The following is a 20,418-nucleotide window of genomic DNA, read 5'->3' as shown; positions in this document are numbered from 1 at the left end:
ATTAAATACTAAATACTAACAAAGAAATAATTAAAATAATAAATTATACACTAAAAATAAACTAAAATAAAATACTGGAACAAACATCTTGTAGAATAACTCTGATTTGTTGAATGTGTTATTTTGACCAATTGTAATTTTCATTCATTCATTCATTCTCCCTTGGCTTAGTCTCTATTTTAGAGGTCAGCGGAATAGACCCTTTTCACATTTCCAGGTTCCTCAGTAGCGAAAGTCATCATAGTTGGGAAAACTTAGAGCATAATGAATAGGAGAGCACAACAAAAAAATTTTTTTACAACTATGTTTGCTCAAATAATAAAAGAATAAATTATGGTGTTATCAAAATATTCAGAAAATGGAAAAAAAAAATGTGTGAGACTGATGTCGGCAGCCAGAGGAGAGAATAATGTCAAATATACTGTCCTGTCCCATAGATGCTGCATTAGAAATGCCGCACACAAGCGGCTATTCATTTTTTGTCATTGGAAGCAAAGATGATACAATGCATACATAAATACATATAAATGTTCACACGTTTTCAAAAAAGATCCTATTATTAAAAACCTTCAAGGATTTAAGTTTGCGATGACCAGTAAACGTGTCATAAAAGGATTGTGAAAGGGTCCATAAACCTCCAAATATTCCAGCATATGTTTTGAGAACATGCAAACTAAACACAGAAATGCACACTGGCCCAGCCGGGCCTCAAACCAGTGATCTTCTTGCGGTTAAGTGACAGTGCTAACCACTGAGCTATCATGATGTCCCAATTGCAATTTTTAAAAGAACATCATAGCATATTTTATTTTTAATTTGGAAGAAACATACCAGACCTTATAGATAAATAAAATGTTAGTCAAATACATAACTAATCATTTGATTAACTTTCTACTTTAAGTTAGTGGTCCAGCTTATAGTTTTTAACCTAATAGTAGATTATAAAACGTTTTTCCCCAACAACATGTACATCTCTTACACTTGGACTTTGCCATCTAACAGTATACACGAGATACAGCCAAATCTTTTAACAGCCTCCCCAAATTGAGTTGATACTTAAAATGATATATGCAAACAATACACAGTTTGTCAAGATAAGTTCAGGTTTAGACAATAAATAAATAACTAAATAAATAAAAGTGACAGACAAAACAGCTGCAGCAGATGTCTTCATCTGTGCACAGATTCTGCTTCCTGTCTGCATACGCTGTCCTAAACAAAGCCTCAAAAAGCAGCTGGCTGTTCTCCACAAATTTTGACAACCCAGAACAAGCAAAGACTGATTTAACTTAGTGTTCAGGCCATAAAACTGGTAAATATTATCGCAGAAAATTGTGAGAAATGTAAATAGGCAGTTCCTCTAAGTGCTGCAGTGTGCTGTTGACGCAGCCCTTTAATTCATGAAGCGAGAATGTAAATCAAAACCAGCAGTTTGGAGTTCCTGTCGGCCATTTCAACAAGGTTGACTGGCAAAGATGCACTTTATATTAGGTGGCCTTAACTAATATGTACTGGCACTGAAATTAATCATTTGTTACAATGTACGTATAGAGTAAATACATGTTTGTTATTGTACTAACAATGGTTTAAATACCTGCATGTAATTTCATTTTAATCTCATTTAATTACATTTTATTGCATTTAATTACATTTTATTGCATTTGTTGCCATTGCTTACATCTTAACCCAACTTTAAACCTACCAATACCAGCAAACCTGTTCCTAAAAGTGTTCTGCAATGCATTATGAATACAGTAAGTATATTACATTCATTTTTTGATACAAGTTTATAGTTAAGGTCACCTAATATAAAGTGGAATCCAAGTTTCTGTTTGCAGGCGCTCAGTGGCTGTCTCTGGATATCTAATGGGAATTTGTTATTACAGTATTGGTAAACATTTGGTAAACAAGAACCTGATTCCCATTGATTTCTATAGGGTTGTTGTATAATGTATACATGATTTGCAATAAACATTTATTTAATCAACCGACACTGCATTGTGTTCACTTGGGCTGAGTGATATTGCAAAAAAATTATCATGATATCATTTTTCATATCATTCGGTGTTGATAATTATTGAATATTTTTAACAGTACATTTAGGAATATAAGGATTTATTTATTTAACCATTTTTTTTATTTAAAACATTACTAAGGCAAATATATTTATTAGTCAAAAAATATATTAAGTATATAATATTTAAACAAAATATCTGATCTCTTTATAATAAAACAAACAAGTGTTAAAGAGACTCTTAAACTTGATAAATAAAATGTTACAAAGTTTGTGCAATGGTAAAGTTAGATCAACATCTGTATGGTGTCAATAATGACACAGTAAAGCTCAAACTCTGTAAACAAAACAAATAATGATAATCAAATCTGAGCTATAGGCAAAAAAAACTAATTCATTAACACTTCATTATTCAAACACTTACTGCAATATTACAAATTGTGAAGTTTAATGACTGCATTAACACCTATGCTAAAAAAAGCTTTCAGATGGGGAGCTAGTGGCTGGATGCACAAGAAAAAAAACCAAAACGACACTGGTGACATCCTTACATCCTTTTTTTATTTATAATCTTCCTAGTGCTGCTATTCGGCACTCATTTGCACATGGTTTCCTTCAACATTTTGAATGCACTTTGTAATCGCACTCCATGGCATCTCTCATAACTAGGGGACCATTAACCGTTTTCTCAGAGAATGACAAATTCAAAACCATTGCTACAGCTCCGATACAAGTTTATGAAGAAAAGTAAAATGCGATGCAGTGTCTGTGCGCACTGTGTTTTTCTAAGGTAATTAGTCTGCTGTTATAACTGAACAGTGTATATTCCATACAAAGTATGAAGCAGATTGGTTAGTTCTACTTGCATGAATCGTAATGCGCTCATGGCATTTAAAAAAGTTCTAATGTTTTTCGAATAGGAGTACCTGGAAATTGCATGCGTCATATCCGCCACTTGCACACCATGTGAGCGTCGCTCCCATGTGCGCATCGCACAAGTTGCGCACCTCTATTGAAATGATAAATTTACACCCTAAGCTTATTGCCATGCCTTTCAAGGTGTGCGCTCGGCAGCCACATTTAAAAAAACTATAGCGCTTCATTCCGAAACTACATAGCAAACTTTTATTTTATCGTTATTGACAATGTTCGGTTAATAAATACTGACACCGATTTTATCACTCAGCACTATTGCTCAGTTTCTCTAGTTACACTTTACCCTGTGGACAGAACATCATGGAATGGGTATTATCAGCTTATCAGACATACAAAGAGCATTTATAAAAATATCTACACATAAGCACATTTTAAATCGAGTCATTAGGATGCATTTCAAAAAGTATAACTATAAAACAGTCTGATTTTTCTGTGATGATTTGCTTTGGTTTACATTGTGCGCTCCTGAGTGTGTTCGAAAACATGCTGGAACTTAACTCGACATAATATATATTCATATTCTCTCTCATGCTCTACATCACAGGTTCCCAAACTTTTTAATCGGCGACTCCTAAAATAAAATGCCAGTGACTCGCAACTCTCAAATTCCTTGAGGTGTTGTAAATATACAAACGCTGCCCACACAACAATAGGCTTATATAAACAAGAACATATTGACAGTACAAAAAAACAAACTGGTCAATTTAAATCTTTGTTTAATTTTGGAGACTCCCAATCAATTATCATTCTCAATATTCAGTTGTGGCCTGTATTTATTTTTAATGTATTTGATTGCCATAAAGATGTCAAAAAGGTTAACCTGGTGTTGTAAAATCAATCTGCTGCAGCTGACGCTATTGCAGTGTTGCTAATCTAACATAAACACACCAATACTATGAAAAAAATGTATAGGCTGATGGCTTTTTGTTTGAATGTTGTTTCTTTTTACTATTAAGAACTACTATTTTTTATCTTCTGTGGGTTATGGATAAAATATGGTAATTCTAACAGTTTAATAAAATGTATTTGACTTTTGAAAATCACCAAGTGATCGCTTGTCATTGTCCCACAATCCCCACTTTGGGAACCACTGCTCTACAATGCACAAAAACAAAAAAAATCCTTACTGCCGCGTCTTTCTTTTTCAATGCAAAGACACTTTTTATGTGAATGAGCCCTTTTACTGGTATAAAACGAAAGGTGTGAGCCAGAATGACATCAATTGAGAATGACAACAAAAAGCACAAAAAGAAAAAAAAAAGCGCTGAGATAAAAACAATACCACCATCCCATCTGCACCCTCATTTCTCTGCCTTCTCTCTCTCTTTCCCTCGTTCCAACAGGTTCCACCCAGTATAATGGGCTGAATTTGAGAATGGTGGGCTGGAGATTGGCCAGCTCATGGCCCAAGCTGTGATTTAAAACAGATAACACACAAGGCCCAACTGTAAATCAACACGATGAAGCAATGCTCCAAGACACTAAACACTAACACACTGACATATTCATATTCGCGTGCACACACACACACCGCTGCCTTACTCATACATTCAGTTTTCGTGGAATCCTGCACTTTTTTTTTTTTTAATACACAAACAGACACTCTCACATGCACACACAGAAAAACCAGCAACATGGAGAACTATTAAATTATGACCACTTTGCAGACAAAAAGCTGTTGAAATGCTTATATAAAATGAGTTCTGGTGTTTTGGGGAATTCTAATGGCTGTGTGGGAATAAAAAAAACTCAATTAAGAAGATGTGTTGCTTTTCTTGGACAGAAGACCTCCCGTACGTCCCTTAATCCGTCCTTCCCGCCTCATTTCCTTTATCCGTTCATTACACCACACACAATTTATAACACATATGCCATGGGTTTGTACATTCAGAAGAATGAATCACAGGATTAAAGCTAAAACATTCAGGTGCACGGTACAAGTGAAAAAAATGGATTCATTGCTTCTCTAAATACACCCTATTACATGAGCCCTGAGACCATATGGCGGTGCCGGCCATGACTCAATGTGCAATCTTGACTAAATTCCCTTTTTGTTTCTGAGTCTGTCATCTTGTACCATTACCCTTTTGACAAGCATCCAACCCTTGCAATTTAGCTCTGTGTGACTATTAGATGATTATGTAGGGTAAATATGTGCCGTGTGCTCTTTGGAAGTGCAGCCGGTCAAGATAGCTCTGGGAGGTAATAATACTAAACCACTTTGATGATGGACTTTGGCAAAAGGATTAAAGAATGGCTAAAAGAACATTTCAGATGCTTGCAGTGTGGTTTGTCCACGATATTTTATTTTGCTGTGATTTATATTGCAACATGAATACAATATTAGCAGATAACTTGAATAGCTCTATTTGTAATAAAATCATTAACTTTGATTGATTTGAATAATCTTGTAGAGGAGTGAATCAAAGTAGCAAGAATAAATAAAGATAAAATCATGATATTTGTAAATGAAGAAGAAAAAAAATGCTTCTTTTATAAGATGTATTTGTAAAAAACATCGTTTTTCATATATATCTTACTTTTATTAAATACTGCTACACAGGTAACATGAAAACAACAATCATATTTCCTAGTTCCTCCAAAAGCCCGCCCTCAAAAGGCTCTGATTGGTCAGCTAAGATAATGTGCTTTGATTTGCGTATCGGATACATGTCACCAGGAAGCGTCTGTGTTATAACATTACAGCGTATCTGGCCACGTCCCTTCACTGCGAAGAGTGTATGCTTGTAACCTGAAGGATTTATGACATTAACCTGGAAGTACTTGTTTGCTGTAGGCTTTGCTAAACTAACTCTGTAAAAGCCAATGTCTGCCTTTGCCTTGATCTTTGAGCGTCTTACATTCAGAGATGTTATGTTCACAGTTGATGTTACATTACACATCAACTACAGTTTAAAATATAATATCGTAGTGGACCACCCCCTTAACAGCACTTATATTTACATGAATTGCAACATTGGTATATATTCGATCCACCATTATGAGGAGTGCCAACACATGCATATTAATATTTTGTCTTGCCCCTATCATTGAATAATCAAATGCAATGTAAAATGTAAACACAGTACATTCTTCACTGCAGATCAACAACAATAATAATCCTAACTCCATATTGCACATACTGCGATGTTACTATTGCGAATGCGCACATTGCCATATCGATGCTAAAACAATATTGCACAGCCCTAGTTTATGCAGTTTTTTCTCATTCGATAAAAAGTTTATCTTATTCCATTGTGCTCAAACGTATTTAATGTGCATTTTCAAAAAGCATGTACATTTTCATTCATTTTATGTGAAATTCTAAAATGCTCAAAAAAAAAAAAGAGGAAACGCAACTAATGTCCGTCTATGACGATTCAGCTCAAAAAAGACCAACTTTAAAATGGGTAATTAAATGCAACTTTTGTGAACCTTTAAATTCAAACAAACTGCTGCTTCATATCCCCTTTCAAAGGAGAGTGGAGATTTCACCTATCTATTGTATCTCCACTATTTTGTTCAAAATGATTTATATCTGTGCCAGTTTATACTTAAAGGGCAACTTTGATGCAAAGAAATGTTTAAAGATTTGCTCACAATAGAGCTGTGCAATTAATTAAAATAGTATCGCTTCCTTTAGCATTTTCAACATGCATTGTGGTCGCACCTTTGTCATTGCTTTGTGACCCATCATCAACCGTTTTATCAGAAGATGACAAACTAACAAAACATTGCTGCAGTTCCGATACAAGTTTTATGTATGAACAGAATTAAAAAAGAACAGGGTGTTTGGGTGTCTTGTGTTTGCCTCAGGTAAGCGAAATCTGTATATTCCATACAAAGTATGAAGCTGATTGGTCAGTTCTTTTTAGATGACTCGTCGTGTGACGTTCTGAAGGTCTATGATCTATACATAGCAAAACAAATCTGTGCACACACACAAATACTTCTAATTGAGTTTGACAAACATTTGTTGTGCCAAAGGTCTTTTAAGAGACAATTTATTACAGCTTTACAAGGTGATATTTATTTTATTTTCAGTCTGTTTAGTAGATGTTTTAGAACTTTGATAAAGATCTAATTATTTTTCTTTTGAAATAGATTTAAGATTGACACTGTAAAAGCAGATTCAGTCTGTCTGCGTAAAAATCGTGATTAAAATCGAAATCGCAATACTGTTCAAGTAAATTGTGATAGGTTTATTTAGCCCATATCACACAGCAAAAGTTCACAGAACAGGATTTGAAAAGAAACGGGGATTGAAAGATCTTTTTCAACTATCTGTGATCAGCTATACCTCAAGAATGAGTTTTACAAAATCTTTAAAATAGTGCATGTTTGTAATAAAAGCCAGTAAAATTGATTTGCAATTCATAACTACTCGAACCTGCTAAGATGCATCAGCAAAATTGTACTAGTATGCTTGAAACACACAACAGGAGTCCCAGATTGGGGACGCTAAATCTGGTTTATTTTGTACTCTAGTATGATTATCCATACATCAATGTACAATACAATTAACTGGTATCCTGTCACATTTGCTGCAAGTAGACACACAAAAGCAGTTCAAAGTTAAACGTGTGTGCGTGTTTGCGTGCGTGTGCTTGTGCACGCTGAAAACTTTATAAAGGCATTTGTGCGTGACTCATCGTTGCAGAAAAGCCTGAATAAACTAACACTGCAAATCCATCATAAAACATCTAACCCCAAAATCACATATACAGCAGGGAAAGAAAATGATCTGATATGAATTTGGAGCTGAAACTTTAGACACATTCTGGAGATGCCAAAAACATATTTTACATCTTGTTAAAGGGGTAAAATATGAGCCTTTTAACTTGAAATATTTTAAAGCTATAGGCAGTTTTACTTTTTAATTAAAAGTCCTTAAATCTATATTTGTTCTCTTGTGCAATAACATGGGAATTTAAATATATGAAAATCTAGTAAAAAATTATCTAAATATAAATAAACAAACCATAATGTGTCAAAATGATTAAAAAAATAACTTAAAAACCAAACCTATTAAACATTTGTGCTCTTGTCTAGCAAACAAAAAAATGTGCATGATGCTAACATGTTATTTAAAAAATAAATCAAGGCAAGTATCTCTAGTAAGAAGATTATTCTACAGTAAACATTTTCAACATGTAAAGCTGTCCAATGATGCCTTTAAAAAGGATGCAATTATCATTTAATTGTATTTAAAGTGCATGGAATGGTGGGCAAAAAATTGGCAAAACATTTAAGATGCTACTTCCATCACTTCTATTATTTGAGATGTGGTCAAATAAATAAATAAATAAATAAATAAGATTATATTTTTTACTTACAATTTTCTAGCAAGCTCAAACATCTAACTACTCAAATAATTTTTGTTAAACAAAAAATAAATAAATAAAATAAAATTGTGACAGTGTAGAAATGAACAACATATTTAGAAAACCATAAAAAATTGGCAGAATTCTCATGTACTGCTTGTGTACACAGTGCTTAACAAATTATAAGAAAGCAAAAATTGTTTTCACAAAGTCCACATGGCCAAAAATGTGCATAGTTGAAGAAACACCCAAGAATGCAGAGCAGAGGATCAAAATCATTACTCTTGCATAATCAAAATGCAGTTGTGATAAATCACACATTTAGCAGCGATGGACAAGGTGCCATAAATCTGCTTCAGACAACCTGGTTCTGTGTTCACAAGGGTGGAAAGGAAAAACTTTGCAGGTCACTGACACGTACATCTGCTCCGAATTGAGTTTACACCCCTTAGAGACGTCGATTCTCTCGCTGGCAGATCTCAGGAACCGTAAATTAACAAGCATTATCCTGACATTAAAGACTCCGGCTGAGAAAGTCTGTGAAGTCAATTAGGAGATCGATGGAGACAAACAACAGCAGTGGGACAAAGCTGAGCTGGAGAACGGATCCTCTCCAAAACAGAGCAAAGGCCAAAAGATAAAAAGAGAGATGAAAAAGAGATGGATAATGACCCTTTTTCAAATGCATACTGGTTAAGAAGCAGCATTTGTGCATCTTTAGAAGAACAATTCAAATCCCAAAACAGACATGAACAAAAACAGAAGCTTAAATGATATTCTGGGTTCAACCTATGTTCAAGGTTTAATTATATATTGGGCAAAAAAGCTAGTAATTTATAGGATAGTGACAACGTGTGCAAACATAAATTGAGAAATGTATGACTTTAAGGCTGCACTGTGATCCTTAAAATCATTTAAATTGTCATCGAATAATTCTTGTTAGAAGTATGCCTGAGGAGGATTTACGTTACACTTTGCTACACTAAGTGACATTTTAAAAGAGTGTCTTGGTAAAATAATTAAAAACATCTGTGTTTTAAAAAAAGCTTTAAGTCATTTCTTTTCAAATGTAGAATAAATGGGACACATTTAATGCACCAGTTAAATTACAGGTATAACTCCAATGTAAACTTGTAAAACCTAGTGATTTAATTTTTTTTTTTTTTAATCATAGCAAAATGTATTTCATTAACCAATCAAGCAAATAGATAAATCACTTCATGCAAAAACTAATATGATAAGGAGAGATTTTCAACATTGCAGCACTTTTCCAAAACATGGTATAGTGTTGTTAGGTTTGCAAAAGCTAACTTTGGAAGCTTTTCCAAACCTAGCATACCTAGTATCTGGTGCTTTTTTAGTTTTCCAAACAAGCTGTATCCTTGCTAAAATGTGGTGCATACTCACTGCTGAATGAAAAGTTACTACCAGAAAAAAAACACCTATTTATTGTGTAATCTTCACTAGCCAATATAGTTTGAAGATCTTTTACAAGCGAAAGCAAACATTTTTTTTTACAAGAATTTTTAGCTGAAATGAACTCAACAAACTTTGTTTTGAACAGTTTTTTAACAGTTTTATTCAAAATTATTTTATATCAGTGGCAGTTGATACTTAAAGGGCACCTACGTATGATGCAAAGAAATGTTTACGAAGAGGAAATGCAAAGATAGTGGAAATTAAAGATCTGTTATAACTCTCTGTGATCAGCTCAAGAATGTGTTTTACACGTTTACATCATCTTTAAAATGTTTGTAATAAGAGACAGTAAAATCAATATGTAATTCATAACTGCTGGAATCTGTACAGCTGCGTCAGTACAACTGTAAGAGTATGCTTCAAAGACACAACAATCTTTGGATTTGCTACATGAGACATTAAACTTGTTATTTTTAAATGGGACACATTCTAATGCACCGGTTAATTAACAGGTGTAACTCCAGTGTAAATGTGTAAAACCTATTGATTTAAAATCAAAATTTTCAAAAAATCTATAAATTTGATGGTAAAATGTATACTTTCATTATCCCATCAAGCAAATAAATAAATCACTTCTTTTTTTTTTTGTCTCAGCTGGCTCGTGACATCTGATTCTTTTTAGGAAAAGATGTAGAACCGACTCCAGTATGCTTTTTCCTAAATGATTCTTCTAACTTGTCACTCTCACTGCAACAAAAGAACTTACTCTTAGACGCCTTCACAGCTGCTAAGAAAATGTTGGTCTGCCGCTGGATTCCTCTTTTTACAATGAGTAGACGTCAGTAGCTATGGTTCCATCCAAAAATTGAATTTATGCACAAAACTGGAATATGGTGTAAAAGATATGTGCGAATAAAGCAGTGTTTCCATCTAACGAGTCAAAGAGAACAAAATCATCACTTTTCGATAAACTGGCAGCAAATATTAAAAGTAAAAATGGAAGTTACTGTGGTAGGAGAAGCTGCATGTATCTTTTTTTTTAATTTAATAAATGACTTGCACCTCAAAAAACAATGCTGGCATACAATAGAGTGTGGTGGTGTTTGAAGACATGAGACGTTGATCACAGATGCTCTTGACAATTCTGGAGTTAATCAAAAATATAACAACACTGATACTGAAATGGTTAAGGTGTTTACGAATGACCAAAACAACATTTTAGATGCTCAACCTGCTGGTTTGTCCATTCACACATTTTTTTTTATCATCACATGATCTCTTATAACAAAATCACATGACTTTTTTATGCGTATACTGGAGTTTGTTCAGTAAAAGTGTTTTCATCATAGTTTATGCGCATCTTTTCTTATCAAAGTTTATCCAACTCAGTTATGCACGTTTTTTTTCTGCACATTTTTAAAATGTATGCACGTCATGGTGTTTCCATCAACCATTTCTTGTGTGCATATCCAAAATGCACATAAAATATGTGGATGGAAAAAAGCTAATGGGGCCTTTTTTTTGCTAGACATTATTTGTAGGGAACTGGAGTCTTGAATTACAACTTTTGATACAGTCCAATCTTTTGTTTCTACCTTCTAATGTACAGATTTTCTGTTTCTATATACTTTATGTATCTCATGATGGTAAAGTTATTTATTTGGACTTTTTTTTTTACTTTTCCTCTATTTGGTTTACCATTATTCTTGTTTTTCACAGCAATGTTTTAATTTCTGTCATTATAGAATAAGTCTACCTGGATGAGGGTAAGGATTTAGAGTTTGCAATATTTTTTATTGGAATTTTTGTTCAATATAGTGAGATTACAGCATATGATTTTACTGTATTCTCTCTATATTGAACAAAAACTGCAATAATAAGCATCTGTTAATAAACAATAAATATATATATATATATATATATATATATATATATATATATATATATATATATATATATATATACATATATATACACATGTATGCACTCTATACAAGAACATGAGCAGGTACAAAATTGAAGTTATAAATAAACTGTCATTTTTTTTTAATAATATTAACTGTTCTAACATCTTAATGTTATTAGTTTGTTATCATTAACATAAAAATATACTGCTACTTAACTTAAATTCTCAATATTAAAAAGTTTCCACTTTATTTTATGAAGTACTTTACTTTTATTTATAAAACCATTATTTTGTTTAACAAAAACTACTAAATTTAGGGATGCACGATATATCAGCGCCCATATCGTTATTGGCTGATAAATGCTATTTTTAAGATTATCGTTATCGATCCGATGTCATAATTAGGCCGATAAATTTAAGCCGATAAATTACGTAATTGTACAGACCTGCCTGCCTCGCACACGCGTGGGCGGAACTTGTTCAGACTTGTCCAGTGCACTATAATGGATCGCTCCTCACACTGATTATTCCCTCAAAGTCCATCCTTTCTTCCCGTGGCTTGTTGTGCATTAATAACTCAGTAAGTAACCACGTTCCTTGTCGTTGTAGATATTTTTGATTGAGTGTCATTTTGTATTTTGCTTTAAATTGCCTCAGGAAAAATATTACATGTGGAAACCTTTCCTGCTCTGTTTCTTTGTTGGGAGATTTAATTATTACTGCAGGGCTGAATAATGTTAGTTTCAGGGTGAACTCTTTTAGTTGCAGCTGGTGAATGAAAGAGGACACGTGTAACTTGGTCCAAAATATTTTTTACTTTCCGTGTGGTACAACAAGTAAGTCACCAAAGAGGGAACATCACAGAAAATGGTCTCATTGAGAAAAAATCACTCCTCTTTTCTCTCTCCCTCTCCCTCCGCTTTACTCACACCCCAAACTGCAGCCCAGTCCCATTGAAGGACCCGCACATTTTACAACACGTGTAAACATAAAGGTTGTTTGTAATCTTATTATTTGTTATTATCAACGCGTTGCTTGTCATGTGTTGTTGATGTAAGATAGTATCCAGTTTGATTGAAATATTCATATTGACTATAACGAGCTCGCGTGAGAGCTGTCACCGCACACAAACACACACACACACACTGTAGCACGGGGGAGAGGTGAGTCCAGCCCAAGGGGCTCTTAACTAGCCGCTCATTCTGTCTTTATATTCTGCTCTGTGTTTGTCATTAAGTCAGTTAAATGCAGGTTTTGTATCTGACTATGATGGCAACTCTGCCTCTACAGTCGAGTGAAACTCTCAGCGGTTTATCATAAACTTTTTTATCGATCATTTTCCTACGATTGACGGCAAGAACGAGCGCAGAAGCGATGTCTGATTGACAAGCAGCTCCTACATGTGACATGTCAAAACGCCAAATAGGATGAATCTGTGCCGCATTTTCTAAACGTACTAAAATGTATTATCTGTATTTAGCTTTAGCTAGTTTGCTTGTACGATGGCTCTAAACTGTCAAAACACCTCTAAAAAACTTTTTTCGAACATGACATATTTTTACATGTGTACATCACTGTAACACATTTTATTCATGACCATTTGAGCTGGTTTCAGTCCTTAGCTCTTTAATTTTTATCCTATTTAAATATATTTAACTTGCTTGTTAATTAAATATCATTTTGTTATTAAAACTATTATTTTTATGCAACAATCAATGTGCATGTTCATTTGCTATAAAGAAAAGGAAATAATTTTTTGCATGCAGATTTATGTGAAATGGTGAATATAGGTCTATAATCATCTTTTTAATTTCGAAATCATAGCTATTTTGCTTTGAGTATAGACTAATCAGTTCATAAGAGCAGTTCAATCTTTTATGAAGTTTGCTGTATAAAAATATAACAATTTAAAATATCTATTATTATCGGTCTATACATATCGGCTATCGGCCTCCAAGTCTGAAGAATTATCGGTTATCGGTATCGGCCAAGAAATTCATATCGGTGCATCCCCAACTAATTATCCTTGTTTGAGCTTCTTGAACATCTTGAACTTAACCCAGAATATTGCTTTATTTACAATATGCAAAAACTACAATCATAAGAAGAGATTCTCAACACCACAGCACTTTTCCATAGCATGGTAGGGTGTAGTTCTGTTTGCTACAGCTAATTTTGGGGGCTTTCCAAACCTAGCATACTAAGTATCTAGCACTTTTTTTGTTTTCCAAATGAGCCGTATCATTACCAAAATGTGACATATACTTACTGCTGATCACTGATCAAACCCTGTACAATTAAATAGTCGTAAGATAAAGCCACCTCAAATGGCAGCCTTGTGGTGGAAGAGGTCCATATGTTCCTCTTGTTGGCAGCAGAGGATGGAATGCAGCTGGATGAGACAAACCAGAATGAAAAAAAAAAGACTGCCGCAACTACAACAATAATCCAACTTACTAGAAGAGAGATTGCAGTGGAAATGCAAACCAAGCCAAGCAAAACTGAATTTAAGCAAGCAGAACTGTGTGGAACCACAAAAAAGTGGCTTATATATCAAAAAAAAAAAAAATTCTAAAGGTATATTTAATATTTATAAATATTTTAAAAAACATACCACTTTAAAAGCTTCAATTATATACAAAACATATTTTGGATGCAGTGCAATAAACTCTTCAGCTTGAATTAACTGCAGAGAACTCCAGGGATGCTTGCCCGAAGTATAACAATAAAGTCGGCCAGGAGCTTTCGTCAGTGTGTGCAACTTCCAGGAATGTCACTGCATAGTTGGGTCAAGTCCACGCCAACATCTGACCACGACTGACCTGATTTAGAGATGATTCAGAGAAGCTGTTGTTTTCATAGATTCATCCAAAACAGTTGTCAAACATTGCTTCAAGTCAAGTAAGCAACTAAACTGCAGTCTTCATTATACAATGCGGTCACTGCAGATTCACAGCAGGATGTTGTGTATATAGTCATATCACTCCACATTACTGTTCCTGCAAGCTGATGCATATGAAGCCTGCTGCAAGGCCCGTTTTAGCATTTGACAGAGCTTTCTTTTTTTAGTGCATCAACCAGCACAGAAAACCCGAAAAAGGTCAGCCCAACCCCAACCTTTTCTACAAGTATGAAGAAAAACACACCATTCTGATCTTGTTGATTTTGTACTGATATTAGAATGGTATAACCATACCTTTGCTCTCAAAACAACACAGTTTCCCATGTTTTTAGAACTGGTATTTTGAGTGACAGCTGTAGTTCTGATTGCTGGACAGTAAGGGGCAAAATGTGGGTACAGCATGATATCTTTACGATACATCGAGTATGGGACGTTGAGCAGAGCTTTTCCTCTCAGACGGCCTTTTTTTTTTTTTTGTGGTAACAAAATGAGGTATGACTACACATACATGTGCTCATGTTACGAACAGTTAACCTATCCAGCACATGTTCCACACAGCCAATGGCCTTCCAGCCGCAAACCTGTTCACACTCAAGTAACATATAATTTAAAAGATCCTCGTCCACCATGCAAACTAATTATCCTCATCAAACAACCATCTTTTGATAGCTTTTTTGAACAACCTTAAATCTTTTATTTCCTTGATTGATTTTGGATGGACAGTCAAGGCAAGCCCATTAACGCCACAAATTTCACTTTCACACACCTATGGAAAAAACTGAGTATGAATTGGTCAAAATTATCAAAAACAATACAATATGCGTTATCTATGTTTAATCACTTTTATTTATCCAACATGTCTAACTGCAGCAGAAAACGACTCTCTTCTCCTTTGTTTGAACTTTTTTTAAATTTAAATTACAAGTTAATGTTGAATTTTTAAAGATATAAAAATGTATGTAATATATGTACAGTAGTCAACATTCAAAGTTAATGAAAAATGTTTCTCAGACTACTCCTAGGACTAGAATGGGTTTTGTTCAATAGGTTTAGGACAACTTTGATGAAAGGTGATGATCCGCTTTGAATACTGGCTACTGTTTATACATGCAACAATTATTTTTAAATATTGTGAGTATGAACATGACAGGATCACTGTGCTATGAACAGTGTGAGAAAACCCTTTTTTATGACGTTTCTGATGAATGAGTCAATATCAGCATTTCGTGCTTTACCTTTATAACAAATGGGTCACTTCACATTTCGAAAATGTTTCTAAATTTATTTTCTGAATGTGCTAGTTAACATGCTGTGTTAAAAAAGGCCAGTACACAACAAGACAATGATTTGACCTTTCGGTAGGCCATCAGTAAGAAGTCTGTCTGGCTAGTTTGTTTCATGTAACTTCGGTAAGAGTCTGGCTAATACAGCATGTAAAATCAGTGTCAGCCATCAGTGAAAGAGAGCCTTCTGATTGATAGATGAATACGGCCACAGTGTAAATGCACAATACAGTTACGATCTTATTGCCACATTAAATCGTTATAACATGATATCATTGCCTTCCGAGATTTCCTGTAGATAAGTATAAAAAAAAAACAAAAAAAAAACAATGCAACTGGAATAACTACGGCAGGCGCCATCGTCGATCTCATTTTGCAATGATATACGATCACATGTGCAGGTGTTGTAGTGGTGTCCCATTTCTTAAGCCTGGTTAATACTCGACGTGTCCGCTAGTTCGCTTGAGTGTGCGCGGCGAATGTGACATCAATGTGTTTGCAGGAGATTAACTTTGTGTGCGCATGACATGATTTCAGCAGGCCGGATCACAGTTTTTTTTTTAGACTCAAGCGAACGATTCATGCGGCGCTGTGTTTGATTTGAGTTGAATATGAAACACTTTGAAGAGATTTTGTCTGAAATAGAATGACTGCTGTACAGATATATATATATATATATATATATATATATATATATATATATATATATATATATATATACAGGATATAAATATAAATGATTAAAATATTACAAAACATATTAATTTCTAGCCTACATGAAGATTTGAAAACCACTGCCTAACTTTCTTCATCTCGGGAGGCTTTTTCAGTTCATTCAATTTGCTTTTGTATAATGCTATTATTATTAGCAGTATTATTTATTATATCCATATTTATATTTGTTTTATTAAAACAAGCTTAGATTTGTCCATCTGTCAAATTTTAGACCATATGGGGCATGGCAGGTGTATTTGGAAATAACTCAGTATTTTGACCACACTTGGGTATTATTGTTCATTTAATCGTTTGCTAGAAATTAGAACTGAATTTAGAAATAGTTTTGAAACTATTTTGAATCTTTGCGCTTAACAAACGAAATTAATTATTTATAGGCTAATTGATGTCTATGCGTAAAGGTTTCCCTATCCACGAGAGCAAAAGCGAAAGTGAACTTACTTTACGTCAAAATGCGCTTATGGCGTGACGCAGCTGGCTCTTAAAGGGAATGGGAGATGAGGCTCTAATTGGTTTATTATCAAAACACACCTATAACTCATTAAGAAAATAAACTCAACCCTTTTAGACCATCCGCCATGGCGCAAAGCGGATTTTCCCGTCGTTAAATTAGCAAAAATGCATTCTGACATGCCCTGAAAGCGTTTGCGCCCTGCGTTTTGCGCCCATAGTGTTAACTTTGTTTGCAAAAGCCAGAACATGCTAATGGAGTTTAATCAACTACATGCATAAATACACTGACCATTCAGAAATGTCCTGGTTCAGTCTAGAAGGCTCTAATCTGCTACTGGTCACCTAGACTCTGTGAGAATAAGCTTGTTTTGTTTTTTCTGTAAAATTAGTGCATAAATGTTTTGCCTTATTCTGAAACTCTGAAGCTCATTTGCATTTAAAGATACATGCACAAGAATACTTTTTTCTTCTGTTTTTGCTCACAACCAAATAGAGGGAAATTTGTTGTGTGAATGGACTAATGGTACATTAAATGATCTGCGGGATAACTTTAACTTAAATTTCACAAGCACATGCTGGGGACAAAAATTACTTATTTTAAAAAATATGCTTATCTTTTCATAAAGAGACATAATATGACAAAAAAATACTATTCACTATAATGCACTTTAATATAATTCTCAACCCAAGTGTGATCGAGTTCCAGATCCACACATTTCCACAGTTCTGGTATGGAAAAACTGAATAATGCCAGAGGCTGAGGTGTAATAATGTCTGCTTGTACAAAAAAACAACAAAAAAAACAACAACTCAGTCTGGCAAGACTAAAGCAAAACAAAACTAGATCACTGTCAGTCTAATCACGAAGCTGTTTACAGAGATGTTCAAATGACAGACAGCCTGTGTAGTTCTCAATTCTCTCTGTTTTCGTCATCTGTCCAAAATGATTTTGTTTACAAATATCATATGTGTGAATTGAATGCTATGATTTTTATTCATTACACAACTCCTAACCGCATCAAAAGTGACTAGTGATTACATAAGGCAGTGATTCCAATGAGTTTTGGATGCTGAAATGTATTCTCAAAGCTCATAAACAAAGACAGTGATGTGCGATGTTTGTTTGTAGTCAAGTAACAGTCAGTTGCATCATCCCACATCTATTAAAGTTAGTAGAAACCTGGCTCTATATCGTGAGAAATCGGTCTTCATCAAGTATCAATGTAATACACTTCATAAGCAATTAAAAAAGGATAATAATACGTTTTTCATTCAATTCTGATAAATTACAATATTTAAATATTTACTTAATCACATTAATGGCACTTGTAAATGCATACATTCTCCGGTACAAAAGCTGTGACTGGAGTAGCGTCTTTTTCTGTACATTTTTTGTACATTTTAGGGCATGCACACACTAGGCACAGTTGCCTTGAATGAAGGATGGATTAACCAATGGGCATTATGGGCATGGACCAGGGGCCTGTGCGCACTTGGGCCCTTACAATGGGGGAAAAAGTGCAGATTTTTTGGACGGTCTATTTAGGCTAAGTGCAAGTAGTGCACCTCATTGGAACAAGCTAGTTGAGCAATTCCCGTCCATCAACGTTTGATTGACAGAGACAACATAACTAAAGAGCGCAACTAACAGCAGCGTTAGTGGTGTTTTGAATCCAGTATGCGATAAACACATTCTTCTTTTTTTTCCCCACAACATATCAGATTCTGCCTACTCCTCATCACAAAGGAAGACAAGTAGGAATCATTAGAGCTGTGAACCCATAATAGGAACTTTTTTTACGAAAAAACTTTTTTATTTTAGTTTTAGGTCAATTGCATGCAGAATTTTTTGGCTTCAGACAATAATTTTCAATTTCAAAGGGAGGACCAGATTTCTCACCACATCAGCCTTGAATGAGATCTACAGATCCTCCAGCTGAGCACACCACAAAAAAAAAAGAAAGAAAAAAAAATCAGCCCCATTCTTGAAGAAAATGGATATGCTTCTGCAAACGTGTCTAGAAGACCCTGGTTGTATCCTGAAAAAACTGTTTGGGTGGTTAATGTGTGTGTGTGTGTGTAATACAGTGGTCTCACAGACCCCCTGGGAAAGCACATAAGTCTGCATGAATAGCAGGAATTCAGAGGCTCTGCATAGAAGCGAGACTCAGTTCCTTATTAATCAGTCAGATAGATTAAACGGCCCGGCATCACCTACACTGGGGAACACAGACAGAGAGAAAAACACTTACTGTTGCTCGTTGTTTCAGGAAAAGCAGCCCTTTGTCCATTCCAGCCTTTGTTGTCCATCTGTGGCCAATGTTGAGATAATAGAGGAGTGGGAAGAAATGGAGAAAAGGGAGAGAAAGAGGGCCGATTTAGCAAACCCCTTTTCATGCATGTCAGACAAGTCGCTTTTTTTTGTGCACTAGAAAGGGTGATTCGTGACAAAATTGAGACATCACAGCATAAGCGTCACTAACTTGCAAAGACTAAGTAGATGGGAGATTTAAAGATTAAGGTTGTGCGAACCGAAACAGGAAGAAGCAAACCTATACATCCACATACGCTCTCATTGATATCCTGCTACGCTGTTCATACTGAATGTGCTGACACAATGCGATAATTAAGATACTAAAAGTATCTTAAATGTGGTAGAAAAATCAGCTCATAAAAAAAAAGACAAAAATATTTCAAGGCAATTATAAAAACAACTATTTAATCTGTCATCATTTTCGTAATGTTTTTGATAATGAAATAAATGACAAGAATAATTATAATAATTTTATTTTGTGTATATATATATATATATATATATATATATATATATATATATATATATATATATATATAATTTTCTTTTTTTTTTATAAATTATTATTATATAACTAACTGATTAATAAAAAAATTATTGGGACAGTTTTTAACAAAGCAAGAAAAAAGTAAATAATAATAATAATAATAATAATAATAATAAATAATAATAATAATAAATTTCATTAAAAACAAAATAAAGAAAATTACAGTAAAAAGAGAAACATGATACATTTAAGTTTTTTAGTATTTGGATGATCAAAAATAATAAATAAATTGTGGTCATCATTACAATAATTTTCATATTTTAACAGCAAAATAAAAAAATATATTTCATTTTATTTCATTGTAAATTTATTAAATCATTTATTGACATAAATGATGTAAATATGTTTGTGTAAAATGTAATACTGGGGTGATGGGTAGCTTTTTTCGTGCTTTCTCGGAATGTCTCCCAATCTACAAATTTTTTTCTAACGTCTCTTTTGGTTAAACGTCTCTGGGTTAACCATCCTGTCGCAAATTTTGGAAAAAACTATTTATCCTGAATCTTGCCTTTTCCTATTGAATAAAGAATCTTCAGTAACCCTGACTTTAAATCAAAAACAAACTTTTTACTTAGGATTAACAGC

At 34.0% G+C, this 20,418-nt stretch overlaps 1 protein-coding gene across 7 annotated transcripts in view; it reads right to left on the bottom strand.

Annotated features, from left to right (window-relative positions):
- Positions 1-20,418, bottom strand: part of stau2 (staufen double-stranded RNA binding protein 2) — a 223,198-nt gene that overhangs the window by 99,708 nt on the left and 103,072 nt on the right. For all 7 annotated transcript variants that reach the window (XR_015524346.1, XM_087308326.1, XM_087308327.1 and 4 more), the window contains 1 exon segment: positions 19,225-19,282. Coding sequence is in view for 6 of the 7 variants with exons in the window: in XM_087308326.1 (XP_087164452.1) it covers positions 19,225-19,282 (58 nt within the window). In the remaining variant the exon portion in view is untranslated.

Source organism: Danio rerio, chromosome 24 (genome assembly GCF_052040795.2).
Source record: "Danio rerio strain M-AB ecotype USA chromosome 24, GRCz13ab, whole genome shotgun sequence".
In the NCBI taxonomy this organism is placed as follows: Eukaryota; Metazoa; Chordata; class Actinopteri; order Cypriniformes; family Danionidae; genus Danio; species Danio rerio.
The sequence above is the reverse complement of the archived record's forward strand: the minus strand, read 5'-3'. Positions and strand labels throughout refer to the sequence as shown.